This window comes from Panthera uncia, assembly GCF_023721935.1.
Source record: "Panthera uncia isolate 11264 chromosome D3 unlocalized genomic scaffold, Puncia_PCG_1.0 HiC_scaffold_8, whole genome shotgun sequence".
Classification (NCBI taxonomy): Eukaryota; Metazoa; Chordata; class Mammalia; order Carnivora; family Felidae; genus Panthera; species Panthera uncia.
The window spans coordinates 38,679,884-38,703,814 of record NW_026057586.1 but is presented as its reverse complement, the minus strand read 5'-3'; the positions used below and the strand labels follow the sequence as shown (position 1 = coordinate 38,703,814).

The 23,931-nt window shown below is 36.4% G+C and overlaps 1 protein-coding gene across 1 annotated transcript in view; it reads left to right on the top strand.

Moving 5' to 3' along the window:
• ASXL3 (ASXL transcriptional regulator 3) overlaps window positions 1-23,931 on the top strand; it is a 122,281-nt gene that overhangs the window by 1,853 nt on the left and 96,497 nt on the right. The window contains exons 2-5 of the mRNA XM_049619559.1: window positions 5,553-5,658; window positions 6,741-6,873; window positions 11,950-12,177; window positions 13,408-13,516. Of these exons, the coding sequence (XP_049475516.1) occupies window positions 5,553-5,658; window positions 6,741-6,873; window positions 11,950-12,177; window positions 13,408-13,516 (576 nt within the window). The remainder of the gene's footprint in view (window positions 1-5,552; window positions 5,659-6,740; window positions 6,874-11,949; window positions 12,178-13,407; window positions 13,517-23,931) is intronic.

Sequence of the window (23,931 nt, the reverse complement as noted above, 5' to 3'; positions counted from 1 at the left end):
ATGAAATCCTTCATAAGATTCTTTTTTTTTTCCTTTTTGTCATCTCAGAAATATCTTCTCATGTAGTTTTCTGACTGTTGGAATATAATAATCTCAAGTCAGTCATTTTTCTCTTTTTTTATTACTCTACATCTGTGCCTATCAGTTTTCACCTTTTTAAATATCACCTATATGCTGATGGTTCCCCAGTGTTTATCTCTAACCCCAGCATTAACTCTGTGATGCATGTATGTATCTGAATTTGGATGCATACCTTTAAATTAGCAAGTCCAGCACTAAATTCACCATAGTTTCTTTCCCAAACCAATCTCTTCTCTGTTATCTGTCTTAACTAATTGTACCACTGTCCTCCCCCACCCCCGCCACAGCAGCTAAAGCAATCCCAAGTTCCTTCTCCTGCCTTATCTCACACATCTAGTTAGTGTTTATGTCTCACTGATCCCTCCTCACACTGTATTTCTTCTCATGCATTTCTTCACTCTTTATCCCCATCTCTGCCCTACCATCCTTGCTCTGGTGACGTTCTTGTCATCCTCCCTGCAGTCTAGTATTGAGGCTCCTACTTGATCTGTCTCTAGGCATGTCTCATTCTAGATCTATCCTCATGGTAACAAAGGGACAAGGCCATTTCCCTCCTTAGAGTCCTCTGAGGCTCTTTATCATGTCTTGCATGAAGTCTAAGCTCTTGGCCATGGGATTTAAAGTGTGGTATAAATGTCATGTGCATGGCATGGTGTGTACATCTTCCCTCCGGAAGCTGATCCCAACCCTACTCTCCCTTCCATTCACTCTCTGGAAATATCAAAGAACTAATCATGTTTCTGTGCACCACATTCAGTTTTGTCTACCTGTGCCACCTTCATGCTGCTCCTTCTACCTGGAATCACCTCTTCACCTCCATTTTGGATAGATTAACAAAAATTTAAGGATTAATACTGTCCACCATTTACCAGGGTGAGGAAAATAGTTATTCTCAGTGGAAGGTAGTTTGGAAGTAACTATCAAAATTTTAAAATCATCCTTTTAATCTAAAAATTCTTTTGGGAATCTATTCTAGGAAATAGCTATACATATTTTCTCAGTCTGTTTGGGCTGCTTTAACAGAATACCATAGACTGGGTGGCTTATAAACAACAGAAATTTGATTCTCTCAGTTATGGAGGCTGCAGCAGAGTCTAAGATCAAGGTGCCTGCAGATTTGGAGTCTTGGGAGGGCCTGCTTTCTGGCCCACTGGACATCCTACTTCACATTGAGTCCTTATGTGGGAAAGGGGCAGAAAACTGTCTAGAGTCTCTTCTATAAGGACACAAGTCCCATTCACGAGGGCTCTATTCTCATGACCAATGACCTCCTAAAGGCCTCCACCTCCCCATGCCATTACTTTGGATACTAGGTTTCAACATACAAATTTTGGAGGTTGGGGACACAAACATTCAATCTATACCTCATATATAAAGAAGTATATATCAGATTATTTAGTGCAGAACTATTTTAATGGGTAAAATTAGATACAAACCAAATATTAAATAAGGGAATACTTTAAAAATTTATGATATGCCCACTCTATGGGGTATTAAAAGTACTATATGAATATTAAGAATATTCAGTAATCTGTACAATGTTAAGAGGAGAAGATATTCTGTGAGAAAATCTCCTGGTTGCGTTAATAAGTAAAAAGCATGTACCTATCAGTATGCACTGACTGCTCTCATTTGTATTGAAAATAAAATTAAAAATTTCAAAAATAAATTTAAAATATATTAATACAGGCGTATATGAATGCAAATAGGAAAAGCTCTGGAAGAAAACATGATAGATCCTTAATAGTCATTATTTTAAGTAGGAGGTACAGTTGGAGGAAGTTGGGAAGGACTCATTACTTTTAAAGATTTTATGTTTTTAAAGTAATCTCTACACCCAACATGGGGTGCGAACCTAGACCCTGAGATCAAAGGTTGCATGCTCTAGTGACAGGAGCCCTAAGAGGAACTCGTTACTTTGAATTCTGTGTGATAATGTACCTTTACACTTCCCATATAATTTCCATGTGTTTATTTGCTTGCATAAAAATCTGTAAACAATAACATAAGTGGACACAAGGGAAGAATCTGATAGATTTAGAGAGAAGCCAAATTTCAGATAGAAGAACAAAATCATCAGTGATTTTCTGTTTTGAAAAATGTTGAAAATGCAATAAAATGCCACAGACCAACAACCAGTGGCTGGAGTTCACTGTTGTGGACATGTTGTCGTAGTTGCTTTGGATTTCTTTTAAATTAAGTCTAACAAAAAGAACTGGAGCTTCTTTGATTTCCTTCTTTTTCTCAGAGGCAATCTGTGTCAGAGATTTTCTGTATACTATTGTAGCTCAGAAATTTATAGCTTTACTATGAATATATAGGTAATAGTATATCTGTGTCTATAGCTGTAATCCATCGCTGAATATTCAGTTTATTGACATTTTTTTCCTCTTAAAAAAATCATGTCTCTTTGTGAACGTGCATGAGTTTTTCTAGGACCTATACCAAAAAGTAGAATTGCTGGTCTGTAGAGCATGCATACTTATGTTTTGTTTTGTTTTTCACTAGATATTGCCAGATGTCTTTCCAAATTGGTTGTGTCAATTTATATTCTCACCAGGGTATTTCATAGTTTCTATTTCTGGACATTTTCAAGCAGTACTTGGTATTGCCAAGGTTTAAATTTTGTTCTACTCAGTAAATTGTGAAATGTTACTTTATCAGCAGCCCCTGAACGTTTCGTGAGTGTCCCAGCCTGGTAGGGGCCTGTGAGGGGAACACAGAAAACCCTAAGGAATAATGCAGGAGTCGAAGTGGTACCACCTTTCCTCACTCTTTTCTTTGCATGTTTTGTTCTGCTTTTCTTTGGTTAGCTTTATTCTCGGCAGGCTCTACTTCTGGAGGCAGAGGTAGACACCAGCTAATCTTTTTTTTGTACCTTTTGTATTTCTATGGAAAATAATGTATGCTCTTTCCTCTTTCTTTATCAGTTCCCCAAACTCCCACCATTTGACCATTTAGTTCAGTCTGGCTAGCCTTTCCTAGTGGGGAAATTAGGACCATTTCGCTAATAAGAAACCTGGAATCACATTACTGAGGCGGGAGAGTCACTAAGAGAAAGGAATGCATGGTATGCATGTATAAGATGGCCAGTGTGGCTGAGTGGAGTGTAGGGTATTTGGCACCCATGATTATAGTCATAAATTAAAATAGACTGTGGATGATATTCATTGCTGGTCCACAAATGCATGATTGTAGCAACCTTTATAGCAGTGATCGTCTCAACAAACATATTCTGAGTGCATTGGTATTGCTTGTCAGATAGTACAAAGATAAATATATGCCTATCCCCTATGGAGTTCCCAAACTTGTAAGTAGTAGGGGCAGGAAAGTTATAAGCTTAAAAGTGTTGATGCACAAGAAACTATGAGATATTCAAAGTGTTGAGATTGTAATACACAGATGTCCTGGGATCACAAATGGTGTCACCATACAGGTGGTAGTTAAAGGTTTTATTTTTATTTATTTTTTAATATTATTTTTTTTTTATTTCAGAGATGGGGGGAGAGAAAACGTGAGCTGGAAAGAGGGGCAAAGGGGGAGAGAGAGAAAGTGAGAGAGAGAGGGAGGCAGGGAGAGAGAGAGGGAGAGAATCCCAAGCAGGTTTCATGGTCAGTGCAGAGCCCAACGCAGGGCTGTATCCATGTCCCTGGGATCATGACCTGAGCCGAAATCAAGAGTTAGACGCTCAACTGACTGAGCCACCCAGGCACCCCTAAACATTTTATTTTGAGTGATAAACGGAGCAAGGAGTGGGATGCAGACAGAGGGTTTCATTCGAAGCAAACGAGAGATGGGAGACTGTGGAGGCACATGATTTACCGGGTTGGATCAGATTATAGGAGAGTGGTCTGAGAGTAATCCGAGAGGCGGAGAAGGTAGGACTGTGATTTCAGCCTGGGAGTTTGTGCTTCTGAAACCACCGTTTTTAAAATTAAATAAATAAAATCCAGTGTGTGGCCTTGCCTGAGGAGTCTAAGCAGTGTTTTTGTTTGTTAACTGAATAGAAGCATTGCTTTGGCACCAGTGGGTAGGCTGCGTTGGAGCAGGGAGATGTTGAAGGCACAGTTAGGGGAGCTGTAGCACTGTCCACCGGTGACGCAAACACTGCATGAATTAGGATGCGAGGAAGTGAAAAGGGAAATTGAGAGATGAACTTTGTTGAGGCACAATAATTTGAGGGGTCTGAGAAATGCTTCAGTCCTGTGTGATGAGAAGGAGGATAGTGAGAGAGATAGAGGATCAGGAGGAAGATCTCCAGTGGGAGGATGAGTAAGATGATATTTATGTTGGGTAATACTGCAAATATATAGTACTTTCCGTTATATTATTCAATGCTATTTCAAGTCCCTGGATATGTTTTTCAATTTTACAAATATACACAGTGAAAAATACTCATCACAGTGCATTGTTTTTTCCACAGAGTAACGCATGCTTTGTATACCTTTAAAATAAGATTTTAAGCATTCAGCTAATAAAATTAAACATTCCTGGGAGTTACAACTGCTAGGTAGATTTTTCTAATGATCCTAGTCATAAATATAGTATAGCATTTTCCCAAGTATATTTCTTGGCATACTAAAATAGGGTATGTTGCTAAATACTATGGTTGGAAATATTTTTTTTTTTTAATTGCTTATGCTTAGGCAACACTGAGTTAAGGAGGTTTCTTGAGTTAAGGAGGATTTTTTTTCACAGACTTTATTATATAATAATGTATTTGGTGAGTTTGCAAAGTATACAGTATGCTGCTTTTCCAAAATTCATATGACAGTCTTTGGGCGCGGCACTTGGGACTAATATCCTATAGAACACATTCAGAAATGCTGTAGTATTAGCCATTGCTAACGAGTTGGGAGAGGAGGAAGAGTACACGTAGAATATAGAAATTTAAATCATTATTTAAACTAATTTATCATACCAAATAGAAGTAATGTCTGTTTTTTAATGTATGAAGTTCACCATTTTGTTTTGAAAGATATATTTTTTGGCCTAATTGAAAATATTCTCTTTGAGATTGTGGTAACGGAGAAATAGTATAAAGTCTTGAAGAGCCACCAGTGCCCATGGGTTGGTTGCCCCTGCATTAGAGTTGGTGACATAAGAAATTGGCACATGAACCCATCTCAGTCATCTTCTTGGAATAAACTAAGGATAACATTTAAATTTGAAATGATTTTCCTCCTGTCGTGCCACATGCCTCAAGGCTCCTTTCTCCTAAATCCCTTGTCATTTTGTATGTATTCAGAGAATTCAGCTGAGCTCAGTCTGCATTTCTTTTATGTGCAAAGCGCTGTCAGAGTGCAAATTTATTTCAAGATTAACTTGACATATATAACGTGCTCAATAAATGTTTATTCAATTAACGGATCGTGTTATTCTTTAATGATCCAATTCTACAGAGTCCTCTCAGTCATGGGCCTGAATTCTCTACCATATTCTCTCAAAGTTCTTTCTTCTTTAATTTGCAGAGGTAGCATTACCTAAGGAAGATGAACGGCGATGTCATCTTCTGCAGCCTAGTTCTTGGAATAATGGAATCTACCCAGAGGGCGTCATTGCTATAGGTGGCATTGAGTGAGGATGGAACCAACCACGTTTATCATTTGCCAGCATCTGGCTTCTCTTTGTGTGTTTCCTTCAAGTGCTACATTTTCTTTTTTAGTATCCAGGGTTAATTAAGTGGAGGAGGCAACTGTGGGGAGAAGAATGTGGGAGAGTGGAAAAAGCATGGGCTTTGGAATCAGAATAGAATTTGGATTTCAGCTGTATCACTTAGTTGTTATTTGACTGCAGTAAGATTTTTCACATCTCAGCCTCAGTTATATCTGCGAAACTGGAAATCATGCTTACCTCTCATGGTGGCTACACGGAATATAAATAATAGTTGTGAAAGCCCGGTCACATTCGAAATGCTCGGTAAATGGGAACTGTAATAACAGATATTTATTATTATTGTTCTTTCTCTACTACCTTTATTGAATATCTTATTTTCACTGTTATTCACATGTGAAAGGCGATGGGGTTGGAGTTTATGCATTCCACGTCTTCACTTATTTTTGCTGATGAAATGAAAATGAAATTAGACCAAATCTTAACCTGAACCAGTTCTTCAGACAAGTTACAAAATAGTTAAATTCTTTCCATTAGCCATCTTGTGTACCTCTCGATGTTGGTCTCTTTGAGGAGGAGGAGTATTCATAAAAATGATAGTTCACAATCTTTTGAACACTTACAGTATGCCAGACACATTTCTAAGTGTTTTACATGTTTTAAGTCATTGCTCCTTCAGAATAATCCCCTATGAAATAGTGACTCCTGTTACCACATTCTGTAGTTGAGGAACCTGAGACCCAGAGGGGTCAATTCTGAAGTCACACAGCTAGTAAATGGTCTAGCCTCCATTGAATTCAAGCTGACAGGCTCCAGAAGCCCCAGCCTTACTCCTTGTGCTCTGTTGTCTCTCCTGGTATAGCAGTGGTAACATGGCATGGGGAGAGACAGTTGTCAACGTCCAGCTATAGTGTGCTGTGTTGTTATTCAGTGTCTGGATTTATAGATGCCTCACCTCAGATTTTAGTTGGGGGCCTTTAAAAATTATAATTTGGATTATAGGCTTTAATTGACACTTGTAGAGGCCTATTTTTTTCTCCTTATAGGTACTATTTTAAAATAATACTGGGCATACTTTTGTCCTGTATTAATGTTTTGGGAACCCTGCCTCCTAAAACAGAAGGTCACTTTAATGAACGTGGTTGTATGAACCACTGTAGTCTACCTGGTGGTAGCTGGGTAAGGTCTCCAAAGTGAATAAAAGATCTAAGTTCAAATTCCTGTTTATCCTAAGAAGAGTATCTTTTTGTATTGTTCAGGCCAATCAGAGACATGCTTAGGTTTGGAAATTGTTTCTCTAGATTTGAGAATTGCATGACATGTGTCACTTGGTAATTATTTCATTCCTCGATATATCTACCTCCTGAGAGTACCAGTGCTGCATTTCTAATTTTACCATAGAGACATGTTGAATTTTGAAAATCATGTGGATATTCTTCACATGGAAATATGCAAAATATCTTCCTTTTATGACACATCTCTCGAGTTAATTGGTTATTCCTATTTATTTTTATATTTTTAAGACTTATATCTCATGTCTGTGCTGGTTAAAACTGTTCATTAGTGATTTTCTTAGAGGCACTATAAGAGTTTGGAACACTGTTTTTGTCTTCAAAATCAAATTTCAAGGTTGCGTTAGGTCATTCTTTGGCTAAATTTTATGTGCTGGGATTATTTAGGTAATGTATATAGCTTTTAAGTTTTTATTTTCAGTCATTTTCAAGAGTTCCAGGCTGGTGGTAATTTTTCTCAAGAGTAAGAAGTTAGTTTGGCCTTGACTTTCTAGAATTTTTTTAATCATGTAGGTTACTGATTTATCAGGTGTACAGTGTGCCTGTATGTGTTAAGGAGTCATCAACACTCACTGTTTATTCTTCTCCACTAGTAATGACTTGCCCATTGAATATGTAAATGAATAGACAAATCCAAAAATGAACTGTTCATTTTTATGATTTTAAAAACATTTTGGTGAAGTATAACTATAGTTAGATGCACAAATCCTAAGTAAACAATTTAATTTTCACATAGTGAACACAAAGATCCTGTATCAAGAGCTAAAATATTACTTGCACCCCAGAGGCCCACATAATTTCCTCTTAAAAATATAGCCTTTACGGTTAAGATATTGTCTTTAAGCTGTCAATACTGGAAATACTTGAAAGGAGCTATTAAGAATTTTTTTGAAAGGAGAGTGAACGTATAATTGTTTCTATTAATTTATATTAATAGCACTTAGCACATAACTGTTAATAACATAATAAATGCTGTTAACAGCTGCTTCTTGAATTTGTTGAGTTTTTAGACTTATGTTGTTCAGGGTTAATTTTTTGATGCTCCCATATTTGAAAAATTAGATTGAAAATGTTTTTTGGGAATAGCTTTTATCTGACATTTTTAAGAGATACTTAGTAAAATAGTCTAAAAGTTGTTACTTAAATATTGTATAGCATTATTATTTTATACATAAAGGAATGGAGTACCACAATTATGATATTTTCTTTGTCATGTCTATAAATATTCTTCCAATTGTGTTCCCTGGGTATGTTTCTTCCAGTTGTATTCCCTGGGTGTGTGTGTGTGTGTGTGTGGTTTTTAAAATTATTAAAATAGATAGGCTATCCATTCCCTTCACTAAGTGTGCACTATTAGTAAAATTTTATGTGTTCTGTCAGCAATTTGATGTGATAAAGCAATGGGTTTTCTGTAGTTCACACAGCACCAGGGCTCTGCAAAGCATCTCTGGGGGTTCTTTGATGTCTAGACAGTTTAAATTATGCCTGCTCCCCTGCCTCCAAATTCCACCCCTGTTCTGCTTCAGGGGTTGTGGGAAATGAAAACAAACCAGAAGGGTTCCACAACCCTACAGTCTAGGGAGAAAAACAAACAAGTAGAATAAGCTGTATATCTACCCTGGCAGGTGTATAGGAAAGGGCCCAATTAAAGGGAATGGCAGAAAGAAAAGAACGGGGGACAAATACTATCCTTCTTATTTATTTCTAATTATATTTATGATACAGAAATACATGTGCATTGTGGACAGAATGAAAACGTTGTGGAGGCATTTAGGGAAGGAAGTATGAGTCACCTTCTACCCCAGCTCCCCAGGTTTTCCTCCCCCTTGGCAGCCAAAACTACAAGTTCAGTGTGTGTCTTGTATATTGCCCTGTTTATTGAAATGGTAAGGTGCAGAATTGTATTTAAAGTTGGAAAACTAACTTTCTTTTCTTCCTTTTTTCTTGGTTTTCCTTTTATAATTCGGGATATCACGATTCTTCCAACTCATCTTTTTAGAAAGTAAGTAACTTTTGAAAGTTCAGAGTTTTTTTTGTTGTTAAAATGTTGTTTTGTTATTTCAGATCATATACACACATGCATATTTTATTATAGAGTTTTTAACTTTTAAAGTTCCAACTGAGGTAATTAACGCTTGCCTTAACTGTGAACGAAATGTGTTTTTTTGTTAATTACAAATATGAAATGCTATGTAAAAGTTGTTCATGCTATCTAAGAATACATTTCTAACATATATTTGTCTTATCTTTCATGCCCACAGTAAGTCATTGTAATATATATTAATACATAAACATATATAAATATATTTTCTTCAAAGCAGGCCAAGGCATGCCTGCTAGATTTATTTTTTTAATACGAAATTAATAAAAACATATAAATAAGACTTTTATTTACTACTGTTCAGTAATAGTTCGTTAAGACATTCATTTCTTCAGGAAAAGCAATCCAAATTTCCAGACTGTATGGGGTTGTTGAGGCTAATAGCAATAAATAAATAGTATGAAGGATTTTTTAAAAATGCATTTTCCTATGTCTGTTCTGCATTGGATGAAACAGTTGATGCTAATGTTTTATTGTTTTTTAAAAAAATAGACCTAATATAGGTTTTTTTTTTCTGTAAAGAAATGAAGGTTGTAAGCTTAAAACTAAGTGACTAATCAGCCAGTGATTTGAGTTGTAAAATTTGCATTTCATTGCAAAATATTTTCTAATTCTTCTAAAATGCAAATGTTGTTTAGTTTTGAAATAAAACAGATTTCATATGTTTATTTTGGGAATGATTTGGGAGAATGACGGTAGTCATTGAGACTTGGGGATACACTGTCATGTGTTTGTGAAGTACATATTTTTAAATATTTCCATAGTAAATCTTTACTTTATGGAATTAATAAACAGTATAATTTAATAATATATTCATGCTCCACAGAGCTTATTATTTATATGAAACTGGGTGCTTATCACTTACATTTGCAGCAAGCATAGCATTAAACTGCTACTTAGTAGTCAATTTATCTTCTACAATTATCTTCATTTACTGCACCTTAGAAAGAAAATGTAAATTGTAGTGATGTTAAATTGCATTTGTTTAGCACTTTTTGTCTTTAAATTTGTAGTATTCTTTCATATTCTAAATCTGTGTTAGGACTTTAGGAAAAAGCAAGAAGAATGTGTGTGAGGTTTGCTGTTAGGTGGGCAATTTTATTGTTACATTTTTAAAAGTCTGCATTTTTTTTCATTTCTATGTATTGGATTCTATTTTACTTATAGTGTTAACATTTTCTTGCCAAGTCCCTACAGAAAGTCTGTGTTTCTGACAGTTTCACTAAATTAAAACTCCACAAATCTGGCATAATAATTTCCCAGCTTCAATTTGTCTGTGCTTTTATCTAAAGAGAAAATGACAAAAATAGGTATTTTGGAGTGTTCAGTATAACATGTACAGCATTATTTATCTGGAATTTGTTCATGAACAGAGATATTTCTGGGAGAGATGAATATATTTTACTGTATAAGGTATGCCTAGCCCACTTGAAATATGAGCAAAAAATCTTTTGTGAGGAAAAATAATGAAATGAGGTCTGCAAACTTGGAGAAGCCTCCCAAGGAAAGATATTACATAAATGCACACAGTAGAATTACCACGTATACTTTAGTGTTATCACTGCATTGTTCTATGACCAAATTTATGTTAGGGCTCTTGCTTCCTGTCAGATCCAATGGGATCATACTGACATGTTGGCAAAGAGAAGCCTCTTCCTAAAATGAGAGTGTTCTTCTTATTGTAATTCTCATAAACCTTTATGACTATGATGTATATATATGCAATATATACAATATATGCAATACACACACACACACACACGTGTGTGTGTGTGTGTGTGTGTGTGTATACACACAGACACACACATGCTGTTGCAACTTGGCAAATTTAGCCTTTTAATTTTATTGTGAGTTTTCATAGTAGGTAAGAGATTTAATAGTCTTCGTTTTTAGAAACTTTTAGTAAGCAAAACTATGTTTCTGTCATAGAAATTCAAATTTCAAAACCTTAATATCCTAGAGGTTCTCTTCTCTGAGAATATTTTGGATTAAATACCCAGAACCCATATGACACAAATGGGGTGGAGTAGGGCTTCTAATCAATATTGGTTCAATCAAATATCAATCTTTTAGCATATTAGGAAGTAAAATGTAAATGGCAACATTAGCAAATGAAAGTAATAATACTAGCTCTAACTTCTGGTTTGCAAAAATACTAGTTTGCAAACAAAAAAAAAAGTTCTAAAGTCTACTCCAGAAAATACATACATATACATTTCATAAACATCTTTCTAAGTATAATGAATGCATTTCAATGTTTGTACATATGTGCATTGATATTTTTAATTATTAGTTTAATTCTGTTTGATTTCTTTAAAAAATCTGTTTTCATAATTCAGTCACTTGCAGTTTTACTACAGAACATAATTATTAACTGGGTAGAATTCCCAAACACATACTTTTTTATTGACGAATCTGAGCAACTGATGTCATTGTAGAAGCTGTATCAGAGGTATAAACACAGATAGACATTTTTATTTGGCCGTGTGAGAAATGCAGTCCTGTGAGTAACTTAAATACTTGTAATTTCAAATCAGTTCTTCCCTGGTTTCTTATTATTCTTTTGTTGCTTTTCAACCTATAGGATGGAGCTGTCCTTGAACTTGGTTTATTTGATCATTCAAGTGCAACCATCAAGTTGCCTGTAATATTTAAAAACTGAGGCTTCGTGGTATTATTTGTAAAATAACAGCACATTAACGTTTGGGCTTTGGTTTCTTGGAAATAGAGTGTTGGTTGCTTTATGAATAAAAGCATAATTTCAATTCAGGAGACTTTTTGCCTGAAGCCTATAAGACAGATGCATCTGATTAACTTTGGCAAAACTGGACTGGCCTGTTATTGTAATGTAGATGTTTTCAGGGTTGGAAGGATATTTTAAAAAGGCATGTGAGAAGGTCTTTTTTTGAGAGACTGAGAACAGTTTTGCCACAGAAACTGCATCTCAGACTGCTTCATTTTTGCACACTTTTATTTTCTAGTGGAACTTCTCCATTAGCCTGTCTGAATGCAATGCTTCACACTAACACTCGAATAGGGGATGGAACATTCTTCAAAATCCCTGGAAAGTCAGGCCTCTATGCTCTCAAAGTAAGTTGGATTGTTCTGCGTATTATGTCTGTTATTACTGCGTATCATGCGTTTTCTCAGACATGTGAAGGTAAACAAAATTAGATTTGGGTGAAGGGTAGAAAAGTGACCCCTATGCCTTTTAAATGTTTTCAGATGTCTTAAAAGTGACTTCATATTAAGAATAAACAATGACATTTTTCTTCAAGGAGAGCATATCTGTGGTTTCAGTCTAACATATGGTAACGGAAAATAGTTGTGGCTTCCTTAAAATTCTTGATTCTTAAAAATTTACATGGAGGAGTGCCATGAGGCATCAGCCAAGAGCTTAAGATGATCACAGTTGCCGTAAACTATTTGACTTAATGACCATCAGTTGATATACAGACTTCACACCTGTGTGCCTTTCTGTCTTTTATAAAAATAAGTTTATCCATCCTTCTTGAAAAGTTGCTGATCTAAATTAATCGTTCAGTTTTAAAACAGCAAGGGAATTTTAAATAATGCATTCTTGTTGTGTGAGAAGAATAGAGAAATGACATAAAAAGACTCAGATGATTGAGTCTTAATTATTTTAGTGTAATCCCCTTCCCAACTAGAATGAGAAGTGTTATCTAAGATGCAAAGTTCCAGAGGATAAAAGCCGATGGTCTCCAAATGGTTGTGTAACTTGGAACAATAATAAGTCAACTTATTTTTCTTATATTTTAAAAATAAGTCACTGTTTTTAATAAATGATGGATTACCTTTAAAGGTCATTAATTTCCTTTGAGAAGGCTGTTTTTAATGCTAAACGTTATACCTGGCAAAGAAGCAAAGGTTCTTTCTCAGCCATTAAGCATTAGGCCCTCATCACTGTGTGCGTTTCACAAAATAACCCAGGTTAATCAAAAAGACTTGTATTATTTCAGTTGCTTTTTGTAGGTACCTGGGTATTTAATGTACTGGTAAAATTCTGAGTTGTTAAACCATTTCCTAATGTAAGGAGGAATGTAGAATTGAAAAAAAAAATGGAAGCAGCATATGTCACTTTTGTATAGATTTTAAAAGGTTATCTACAAAAAATCATCTGTGGCAGCGTACTTTTCCTAGTTTTTTTTTTTTTTGAAGGACTGATTTTACATTAAGTAAATCTGTTGAAATTCCAAGTTATAAATAACAGTAGTAATACTTTAGGACTCTGAAAGTATTTTAAATGTTTTCAGTTGCCAGTACATCTCCATAAATCATCATTTTTTAAAAATAATATAGAAAGAGGAGTCGTCATGCCCAGCTGATGGAACATTGGATTTAGGCTGTGAGTCTGAACTGGATGGCGCAGAAATGGCAGAGGCCAATGCCAGTGGAGAAGGAAATGGAGGTAAGTGTGATGAACTTTAAGATATAAACCTTACTCTTAGAAATTACGTAGAAGTCCAATAATTCACAGATTGAATTCCTGACCATTATAGATATAATTTCTTCTCTACGTTTTTACCACTTGCTTAGATTCAGCATCAAGTAATTTTTATTCAAAAGATTATCACCTAAGAAAAATATGCATTTATTTGCTTTTTGTTTTAGTTATTTTTTAAAGTATGGACTTTTCTGGGTAATATTCTCAAGTGCTCTCAGTATATTTCTCCTGTAAGATGAGGGTGTTACTGGGGGTATCCGGTGGTTTTATTCTTATGTGAGACAGAGAATGCTGTTTTGTCTCTGATTGTGTTTCTTTTTTCCTGTGATCACAAGTAGTTTGATGATCTTAGTATTCCTAACAATGAAACAAGGACCAAATAAGTTATGTTCTCGTGAAACCCTTTTGAAAAGTGAGCAACCCTTCCAGAATTCTAAGGGGGCATTTTCTGCCTCTGAATTCTGCCCATGTTAATTCATTTTTATCTTTCTCAAGACATGTGCATTATGATTGCATTAGTGTATATAATTCCTGTACTGCAGTTTTAGCGAATCTTTGTTCCACAAATGCTGCTGTACTTTTTCCTACCCTACCCACTAGTCTCACAAAGTGGACCCAGATCATGATTCAGGAGGAAGACTGTGTCATTAAAGCCTCTGTTGGTGGACTCATAGAAATCAGTAAATTATCTTTACACAAACAAATCTTAAAGGATCCTTGCAGAAATATCGTATTTCAGTAATAGCCCAAAGCCATTCATTTTATTAACGGCCACACATAGTCCCTTTGTATTCTGACTGGACACTCCTGCCCTGTAAGTTGGTATGATTTCTGATAGTCCCCAGGAGACTGATTTTGCTTCAGTGCCTATCTGATCTGCAATAGAGGTTGTGAATTAAAGTAGGAAACACAGATTCTTAATAAAAGGGCTGAAGTTAGCTTTGTGGACTTTTTTTTTTTTTTGAAAACCAACTCTCACTGAATTTGAGGTCCCTATTCTTACACCTTTTGAAAACTCACCTCACCCCCATGCTATCGTTGTGGTAGTACTGTGAATTTTGACGGGGCCTTGTGGTTACAGAGAGAACAAGGCAGAGATGCACAGCAACTTTTGGCCTTCTGGAGGGGCTGCTAGATGGAGCAAACTGTTCTCCTTCAGAAAGATGAAGGGGAATCTTACTGGATTATCCCTCTTGTTGCACTACTGGCTTCAATGGGCACTTGTGTTTCCCTCTCTCCCTCTCTCTCAAACTATTGAGCTTCTGTGTGTCCTGTACTATTTTCAACACTGCAGTTACAGCAGTAAAAACAAGAACAAAAAGAGACCTCCCCTGGGTCTTAGATGGGTAGAGATACAGACATTAAGCAAAATAAGTATGTAAAATGTATAGCTTCTTCAGTTCCAAAAAAGTGATATGGGGCAAAATAAATGAGATAAGAGTCAAAGAAAGGGGCACATTTGAGAAAGATCTGAGGGGAATAAGGAAGGCAGCAGGTATCTAAGGATGAAGAGTTCTAGGTGAAGAAGCAGCAATTATAGAGGCCTTGAAGCAGGAGAGTTCCTGGAATATTCCAAAAACATCAAGAGCCTAGTGTGGTTGGAGGCCAGGGTGAGCAAAGGAGAGGATGGTAAGATACAAAGTTAGAGAAGTTATGGGGCCAGATATTATGGTGCCTTGATCTTGCCTTTTGCTTTGAATTAGATGTTCAACTCTTGTAGGGTTTTGAGCTAGAGAGACAAGGAGCTCACATAGATTTTAGCAGAAGCTAAAGTATAGCAGGAGCACTAATTACATATATATATATATATATATATATATATATATATATATATATATATATATAGGGGAACAAGGACAAAAACCAGAGACCAGTTAGAAAGCTTTTGCCATAATCAGATAAGAGTTTGAATAAAAAGAGTAGCAGTGGATATGCTGGAAAGTGATTGGATTCTGGATATATACGAAGCTAGATCTAACAGCAGCTGCTAAAATTAGTATGGCTGTGACATAAAGAAAGGAGCTGGAGATAACCCCCAAATTTGAGTGTGAGCAGGTAGAAGAATTAGCATTATCTTCAACTTAGATGGAAAATCTGCAAGAGAATTAGTTTAGGAGACAGAATTGTTGATAGGGAACTCAGTTTGGGACATATTAAGTATGACCTTCATTTTCAACACCCAGGTGGATGTGTTAAATAATTGGATTTATCAGTCGTGGATTCATGGGGAAGATCTTGCTGGAGGTACACGTGTAAAAGTGGTCAGTTTACAGATGATATTCAAAGATCATAAACAGATGAGATCACCAAAGAACTGAAGGCAGATAGAAGAGAGAAGAAGCCCAAAGACTGAGCTCACGGGCACTTGAATTTTAAGAACTTGGAGAAATTATAGGAAATAATTACAACAAATGCGACTAAAGATAAATGGATAGAAGAACATGTCTGTCCTGGAAACCAAGAGAAGAAAGTGTTTCTGGGGAGGAAGCACCTTAAATGTGCCAAATGCTTTTGATGGATCAGCTTATAGTGAAGACTGAGAATAACCATTGGATTTAGCTTTGTGAGGTTGGCGATGAACTTGGCAATGACAATTTCTGTCCACTGCTGAGACTACAAGCCTGAGTGGAGTGGTTTCAAGAGAATAGGAGGACAGAAATTGGAGTCCCCAAAAGATGATTCTTTCAAGGATTTTTGAGATAAAGGGAAGGTGTGAAATGGGAAAATGGCTAGAAGGGAAAGTGGAATCAAAAGAAAGTTGTTTTGGGGCACCTGGGTGACTCAGCCAGTTGAGTGTCCAGCTCTTGGTTTTGGCTCGGGTCATGATCCCACAGTTTGTGAGTTTGAGCCCCGCAGTGCAGAGCCTGCTGGGATTTTCTCTCCCTTTCTCTCTGCCCTTTCCCCCTTCTCTCAAAATAAATAAATACATTTTTTTTTAAAAATAAAGTTTTTTTTTAAATGAGAGATAAATATTAGAATAATTCTAATTATTCTAGATAATGAGGATATTGAGTTGATATCCTCAACTGGATGAGGATGAGGAGAATCCAGTTGAGGAGAATTTGATAATGAGGAAGGTGACCTGTGGCCGTGTGCTTGATTAGATGAGAGGAAATGGGATCTATTAAATGGATGAAGAGATTGGCCTTATAAGATTGTTTGATTTGGTGTTCTAGAGAAAATGAGTTAGAAGGATAGGTGATGTGAGTGGAATGCACGAAATTGAGGTTAGGACGATATTATGGAATTTATGTCTGAGATGAGAGGAAAGAAAGAAGGGGGCTAGGTTTAAGGCTGTCATGAATGGTTAGGCAGTGTGCGCCCTCTTCAGAGTGGCCTGACTGAAGGGACCATTATCAGTGGCTGAAATTCAGCAGCCCTCTGTTTGCTCAGCCTAGTGCTATGGGATGGAGCTGGGTCTCCTTGGAGCAAATGTTGCTTTTTCTTATTTGCACAAAGACGTAGAGGCTGGTGGTAGCCCAGGTGTAAAGTATTAGAGAATCATCTGTGTGGATATTGAAACAGGCAATTATGTTAGAACTAGCACTGAAAGGGTGTGACATTTAGGAGTTAAAATCTTCAAAACATGAAGAGGGGTAACCCAGGAGTTGGTAGATGAGTGCAGGAAGGAGCGGTAGTTGTTACTATGGTCTCATGGAGTGAGATAGCATGCTGGAGGCGTCTAATAAGCAGCAAGGGGAAACAGAGACCACCTATCCCATCTCCAGTCCCAGTAGTACAAGATGTATGGAAAAGTGAGGGACTTCTGCCTGAGAGGCTTCCAGGGAAAGTGGCAGTGTTCACTGGAGAGAGTCGGGTTTTGTTGTAGATCCAAGATGTGAGTGGAATATTCTGAGAAGAGATGGAGGTTAATGGGAGATTTTGCTAAATGACTAATTCGGAATTTCAGAAGAAACAGTGGGAGGGTTTTAGCGGCTGGAAAGGGGTGGAGACAGGGTGAGAGCACTCAGCCAATAACCAAAACAAAGCAGGATGAGTAAATTCCCCTAATTTGAAATGTGGATAGGTACTTCACACAATAACACATACCCACACATCTCCAGCTAATGTGACCGAGACTACATTTTCTGGTTTCTCCTTTGAAGTTGCATTAGAGAAATTGCTTTGGGGAATCACTGAACGGACAGTAAACAGCTTATTTCCTTGAATATTCCTTGGCTTTTACACTTTTGCATCTTATGGCAAACCACAAATGCTTCTTTTAGGATAACTATATTTCCTATCCACGTAAATACCATATTCTTCTGTTTATAGCCCACGAACCTTGCCAGACTTAGATATTGAAAATATGAATGCCTCTAAGACCCAGCCTCTGTAAGTTGTTTACATGTATATGGTTTAACCCTCACAACATTCTTAGGAGATAATTAGTCTTTCTAGGCTCTGTTACTTTTATTTTTCTCTTCCTTCCTTCCTTGCTTGGAAGGAAAGGAATCTTTCTTTCTTTCTTTCTTTCTTTCTTTCTTGGAAGGAAAGGAATCTTTCTTTCTTTCTTTCTTTCTCTCTCTCTCTCTCTCTCTCTCTCTCTCTCTCTCTCTCTCTCTTTCACCTGTGAGAAGACAAACTTAGGTATGTTAAATATCTCATCCAAGTGGTAAGCCAGGTAGATGTATGTGACACCAAAAGCCAGGCTGTAACCACTGTGAACTCTCTTGGAATCACAAGGAACACTAATGGCCAGGAGTCATTGCTACAGTTTGCTTTTCCAACATTTGTTTAAATCTATTCTGATTACAGACTTGAGAATTTGACAAAGAGGAACCCCTGGCTTATCCAAATTAAGGAGTAGGGCATCACATGATTTCTTACAAATTGATAGTAAAGTCCTGAGCCAGCTCAGGTGGTTTCCTTGCTGAATCTGTTTCTAATACATATTTGAACCAGAAGTTAGAATGGATGCAAGTTCTGCACTTCTTACAGCTGTACAAATATACTTTGAAAATATAATCAGAGAGTGGAGGTGGGGATGTGTGGACCTGGGAGCCAGGGCAGAGGGGAGAGGGGGAGGGAAAGGGGAGGGTCCCACCATCTGGTTTTTTTCTTCTCCTCTCTCATTCCTCCTTTGGGATGAAAGAGCCGGAAGTGTTGATGTGAATAATAACTATCAATCGGTAACATCGCCTTGTGGCAATCCAGAGAATAAGCTATTATAGAGTTATTTCAAATGAATAAAGATCAACTGACATCCACTGCACCATTAAAGGGGGTAAGCAGAGAAATATTTTTTAAGTATTTTTAATATATTTTAAATTTGTATTTGTTTTAAAAAGCCCTTACAAAAAGTGGTAATAAGAAATCTTAGCAGCTTGATTCCAGTCAGTAATATTTGAATCTTTAGATTTGAGATAATAACAGTAATGCTTTAGTCCTCCTCTTGCAGTCAGTTGGCCAGAGAAACATTCTTATTAAATGGGTGATCTTTTGCCGAGGTATTTTGTTTTAAAGTTCTGTTGAAAATTTTACAGAGTGGCGAAAGTGGTATATTATCGATTATAGAATTTACAAGACACAGAACTATAGTTACGTTTCTTTGACTCCTACTAAACAGTTTGTCAAGTTAATAAGAATTAGACATGCAGACTCAGGAAGGTAAACTCTTCAGATTTTACAGGCTTTAGCTATAGAGATTGAAGAGTGATTTAGGTGAATCACTTGATATATCTTTGTTGACAACCCATGACCATTTATGCCAATATAAGTATAGATCTGTGTCACCCAAAGAAAATATTTTGAATTTTATGGGCTATTTTAGTCAGAGATTTATGGGTATATTTGTGTCTGAGTTGTTTTCTGAGGATAATACATTGGTATATCATGAGTTTGCTCACACATATTAAGTTGACTTACAGTGCATTGCTGGCTGCAGAACCCATACATATTTTATATGAAATGATCGTATCACTACAGAGCCTTCACTCTCTTCACCTTCTATTTATAACTTGTTATTAACAAGAAAAAAATGAATTTCTCTTTTCGTGGCCCTAATTTATATTGCATGTTTAAAATCAAAAGCAACCATCCTACTATTTAAAAGGAAAAAACTGGAGAATGTACAATTTTCATCCACAGAGATCAAAAAAGGTTCTGCTTGTTATTAACCCTAATGGCTTTCAGGGAGGAAGCAGCACTCTAGCAGGGGAATTAGTATTTTAAAAGTCTCTATTTAGGGGAAAAATTATAGAGAACATATATCCTATGTTTTAGCCCTTAGATCCCAGGGTAAATAATGATTCCAACATTTGAAGAATTTTATATGGTCTTTTTTCATTATTCTTTATGGCCAGCTTTATAAGTGGGTTTCTGATTGTATGATTCTTGGCAGAGTTGTGTTAACTTAATGAAACATTATTCAGCTCACTCTTTGTTTTCGTTGGCTCAGAGGCCACAGTTTAAGGGGTCTTTTTTCAGAAGTGAAAAGTGCTTTAAGATGGCCTGAAGTGTGTGGATAGGATCTCTGTTGAGACATCAATTACATACAGATGAGGAGCTTCCTGGAGGAAGTGAGAAGTGTACTAATGAAGCTGTAGGTGCCCTCAGGGAGCAGTCACACTGACAGTTTATCAGTGGCAATTTTATATAAGGGGTTGGGGAGAAGAAAATGAGGGGACGGTGGAGCTGTGAAGGCAGTGTCTTGAGCAACTTTGGAAGATTTTGCTAATGTAGGTGGTGTCTTTTTCCTTGTGGTGGTATTGGTCTGGTCTTGCTGGAGATTTTTCAGTAGCTAGTCTGTGATTGCTCCTGTGTGGTTTTACATAGGATAGCCTCTGTGTTCATGATTAATTTCTACCTGACAGCCATTCCTAGAATGAATCTGGCAGATGAGGGAATCTTGCAGATGACGCTTTCAATGACTGGACCAGGTCTCCTGCTTTTCTTAGGTTAAGCTAATTGGTCTTCTCTTTCACATTTCTTTTTCCTCAACAGCTTTGTTAGCTCTTGGAGACACCTGTTCTACATTGGTGGCCTAGAGAAACTTAAGTATATGAAAATTATATTGTTTTAGTTATGTATGGAAGGAAATACGGGGGAAAGAGAATACTCTTCACAGTCAGAAATGACCATTGGCAGGATATCAAGGCTCCTCTGCCTCCTCTTTCTTATTCTTCCTTCTCTCATCCCAACCCACAGCATTCATGACTTCGAGTTCATGCAGCCTGGCTCTCAAGCCAGCATTTGACTTAAACCAGTCAATTCAATTAGACATTATTCTAATAGTAAGTGTCCAGAGGGATAGGAATCTCTCAGTCTCCTTTATATTTGTCTCTGTGTTGATAAGCTTTAGAGTCAAGAATTTTTTCCTTATGCTGATTTTTTTTTTTTTTTTTTTTTTTTGCTTTTAATTAAACTCATTCCCTGTTGTTTTTTTAACTCTCTGGTGATGGAGAACAGCTGAGCATCATCTAGACCCCACCCCCTTCATCTCCTCCAAATAACTTATCCCAGCTCTTTTAAACATTACTTATGGATACTATTTTTCATTTCTTTTACCCATTAGGGACTTCTTTTTGTTACATACTTCCCCTTGAACTGTGGACTTTGTTCCTGTATAAATGGATTTTGGTCACTTTTAATAGCCTAGAGTCATGGAAGAAAAGGAAGTTTTCTAAGTGCAGATAAAATGACCCATTTAAGTGTACTTTTCCCTTCTTTTCTCATGCTATGAGAAAAGTATTTCATAATATAAAGATTGGAAAGAGAGTATGATCTCATAATAAAAGCAAACTCCCTCTCAAATAAAACCAGAATTAAAGGTATTCCCTCAGTTACTCATATTAACTAGTGAAGCTTCTATCTGATTTATTAGTTTATAATTAGTATATAGGAACAAAGCACCTATTCTTTAAAGAGTAAAGTACTTTTTTTCATTGATGCCAGATTATCCGTTCTCTCCTTTTTAAAGCAACAGTGTATAACCATTTCTCAGCAAACCACCTCGGTGCCTTATCTAGCTCCCTTTTTATTGTGTACTGGAGTTATCTTTTATGTGTCAAAGTATAAAGTACTTAGTCGTGATGCCCACGAGTGAAGGAAACATTTACCCTTGACCTGTACCAACATTTTAATGATATTCTCCCTGCCTGCTTCTTGATATTTCTCATTTCCTAAGTGGATTTTGCTGTATTTCTGTGTAGATGTTTCAAGAACCTTATACAGTGTAGAAGATCACAGGTGTTGTGTAGTGTAAAAGAAATAGCTTCTACTGTTTCCCCCCCATTCAGGCAGCTCATTGTGTTATTATTCTCCCTAATTCTGAGAAAGGAATTTATATTGGTTCTGTGGTAGGAATGGATTAGGTGGTGAAAGGCTAGTACCTATAGGAAGTGCTTTTCCTATTAAATCCTTACTTCTGGTTTGAGTTTCTCTTTTGACTATAAAGGGATATTTTTTTATGGATATCCAGAGATATTAGTGTAACTGAAAGGCTCTGGTGATAAATTGAGTGCCCATAGAAGGGATTCCCATAGTTGTACCTTCAGTGCGCAAATGTTCCTCCTAGTTACCTGTGGAGCTTCAGTGTCGTGTCCAGGGCAAACCGAAATATCTGTGAACCATTTACAGACATTGCAATGAAATTGCAGTCTGTCCAGTTCCATAATATCAGAGGAGCATCACTTACAGCCTATGATATCAGCCTGATTACATCTTGTTGGAGCGTGTTGTCACTGATAGACATTGCTAGCGTTATTATCATATGATTCACCATTCCCTTTGTTTTATTTTGCTCCCTTTTCTGCAAACCTCTTCTGACTAAAGAGAGGGCATTTTTGAGCTAATGATACAGTAAAAATTTCAGTTATATTAGCTATATCTTACTCATAGATGATAGTGCAAATATTATCAAGTATCAATACCTACAGTGTTTAGTAGACAATTTCTCCCTTGAAATTTTCTTAGGGAAAAATTGCTGTTTCCTTTATTTTATTGCTAGTGTTTCTCTATTTAATTGCTGGCCTTTCTTGGCAACTCATACACTTTGAGTTTTGTCTTTTATTGCAACGAGGGAAGTTGTTTAAATCCAGATATCTATACCCATCTTGCAATAAGGAATGCTTTTAGAGAGGGGAGTTCTCCCTAGTCTGGATCCAAAAATAATTAAGGAATTACCTTTTCTCTGAAAGAAATGGAGTCAAATGGATGTGATTTGGGGGTCAAATGGATTTGCCTGGTCCTCATTAAGTCATTTAAAAGTTTTTGGCATGTATTTTGTTGCCATGTATATCTGGAACGTCTGATATGAACAATTTCAAATGTAAGTACGATACATAAAACACACATAATCCAAACATAAGCTTTTTTTATTATTTGTCATGTGCGGATACTTTTGAATTATTTACTTACCGATCTTTCAGAACAAATTTTAGTTATCACTGGTAGGTTTTCATACACTTGGTTTTCCTCACATAGAATTAATATTTTTATATCCTTGTTCTTAGAAAAAATACATTTTTAAAAAGCTTTATCATCTCAAAGTCAGGTGTTGGGTTTTATTCACTGCTTTCCCCCTGCATTTTAAACAGCGCTTGGCGTGAAGGTGTTCAGTAAAAGTTTTGCGACCAAATGAATGATTCATAAATAAGCTTCCTCTAAGACTTCGTTCTCTTTTGAAATGTGATTGAATTCTAACCATGTGTCACTGTGTTATCCCTAACATACTCTGTGCTCTTCAATTTAAATTGTTTATTTATAAAACTTGTATTAAGCTTATAGTGTATAGCAGGATTATTTCTACAGAAAACTGTTTTGATTTGAGAGCATCTAGTTTGATCAGAAAATTGAAAGGGAGTAATTGGAGGGAGAACTGATAGAAATGGAATGGATCAAAGGCTGCTCTTCTTCCTGCCTGAGTTAGACCTTCAAACACCAGTTACCTCTGATAGCCTATTACTTACTGTGTGGTTTAGTGGGATACAGCAATTAATATCTTTGTTGCAGTGACTGTATTGTGCACAGATCCTGGTCTGTGTTGTAGTTCTGCCCTCCTATAGCTCCTGCCATTTTAAGTAAGCATTGTGATTTCTAATTTTGACTTTTAAATTATCTTTATTTTTATTCCACTATGCAAAACCTCCAAACTGTGACTTTCCTTTTAAAATAAGGCAACAAGTAAGGATGGCAGAAGGGAATTTATCTGCATTGAATGGCAGGTCATATGACTTTCCACTGACCTTCATAGGATGTTTTGTGGTTTGGTTTTCATATTTTCCCTAATTGACTTTAGGATAATTACAAACAATTTCCTAAGATAAAAAAAAAAAATTCACTTCTTGTATATGCTTTTCCATAACAATAAACTGTACTTTGCTGACATCCCCATTCACGAATTCTTATTAAAAGCCATAATTGGGGGTGCCTGGGTG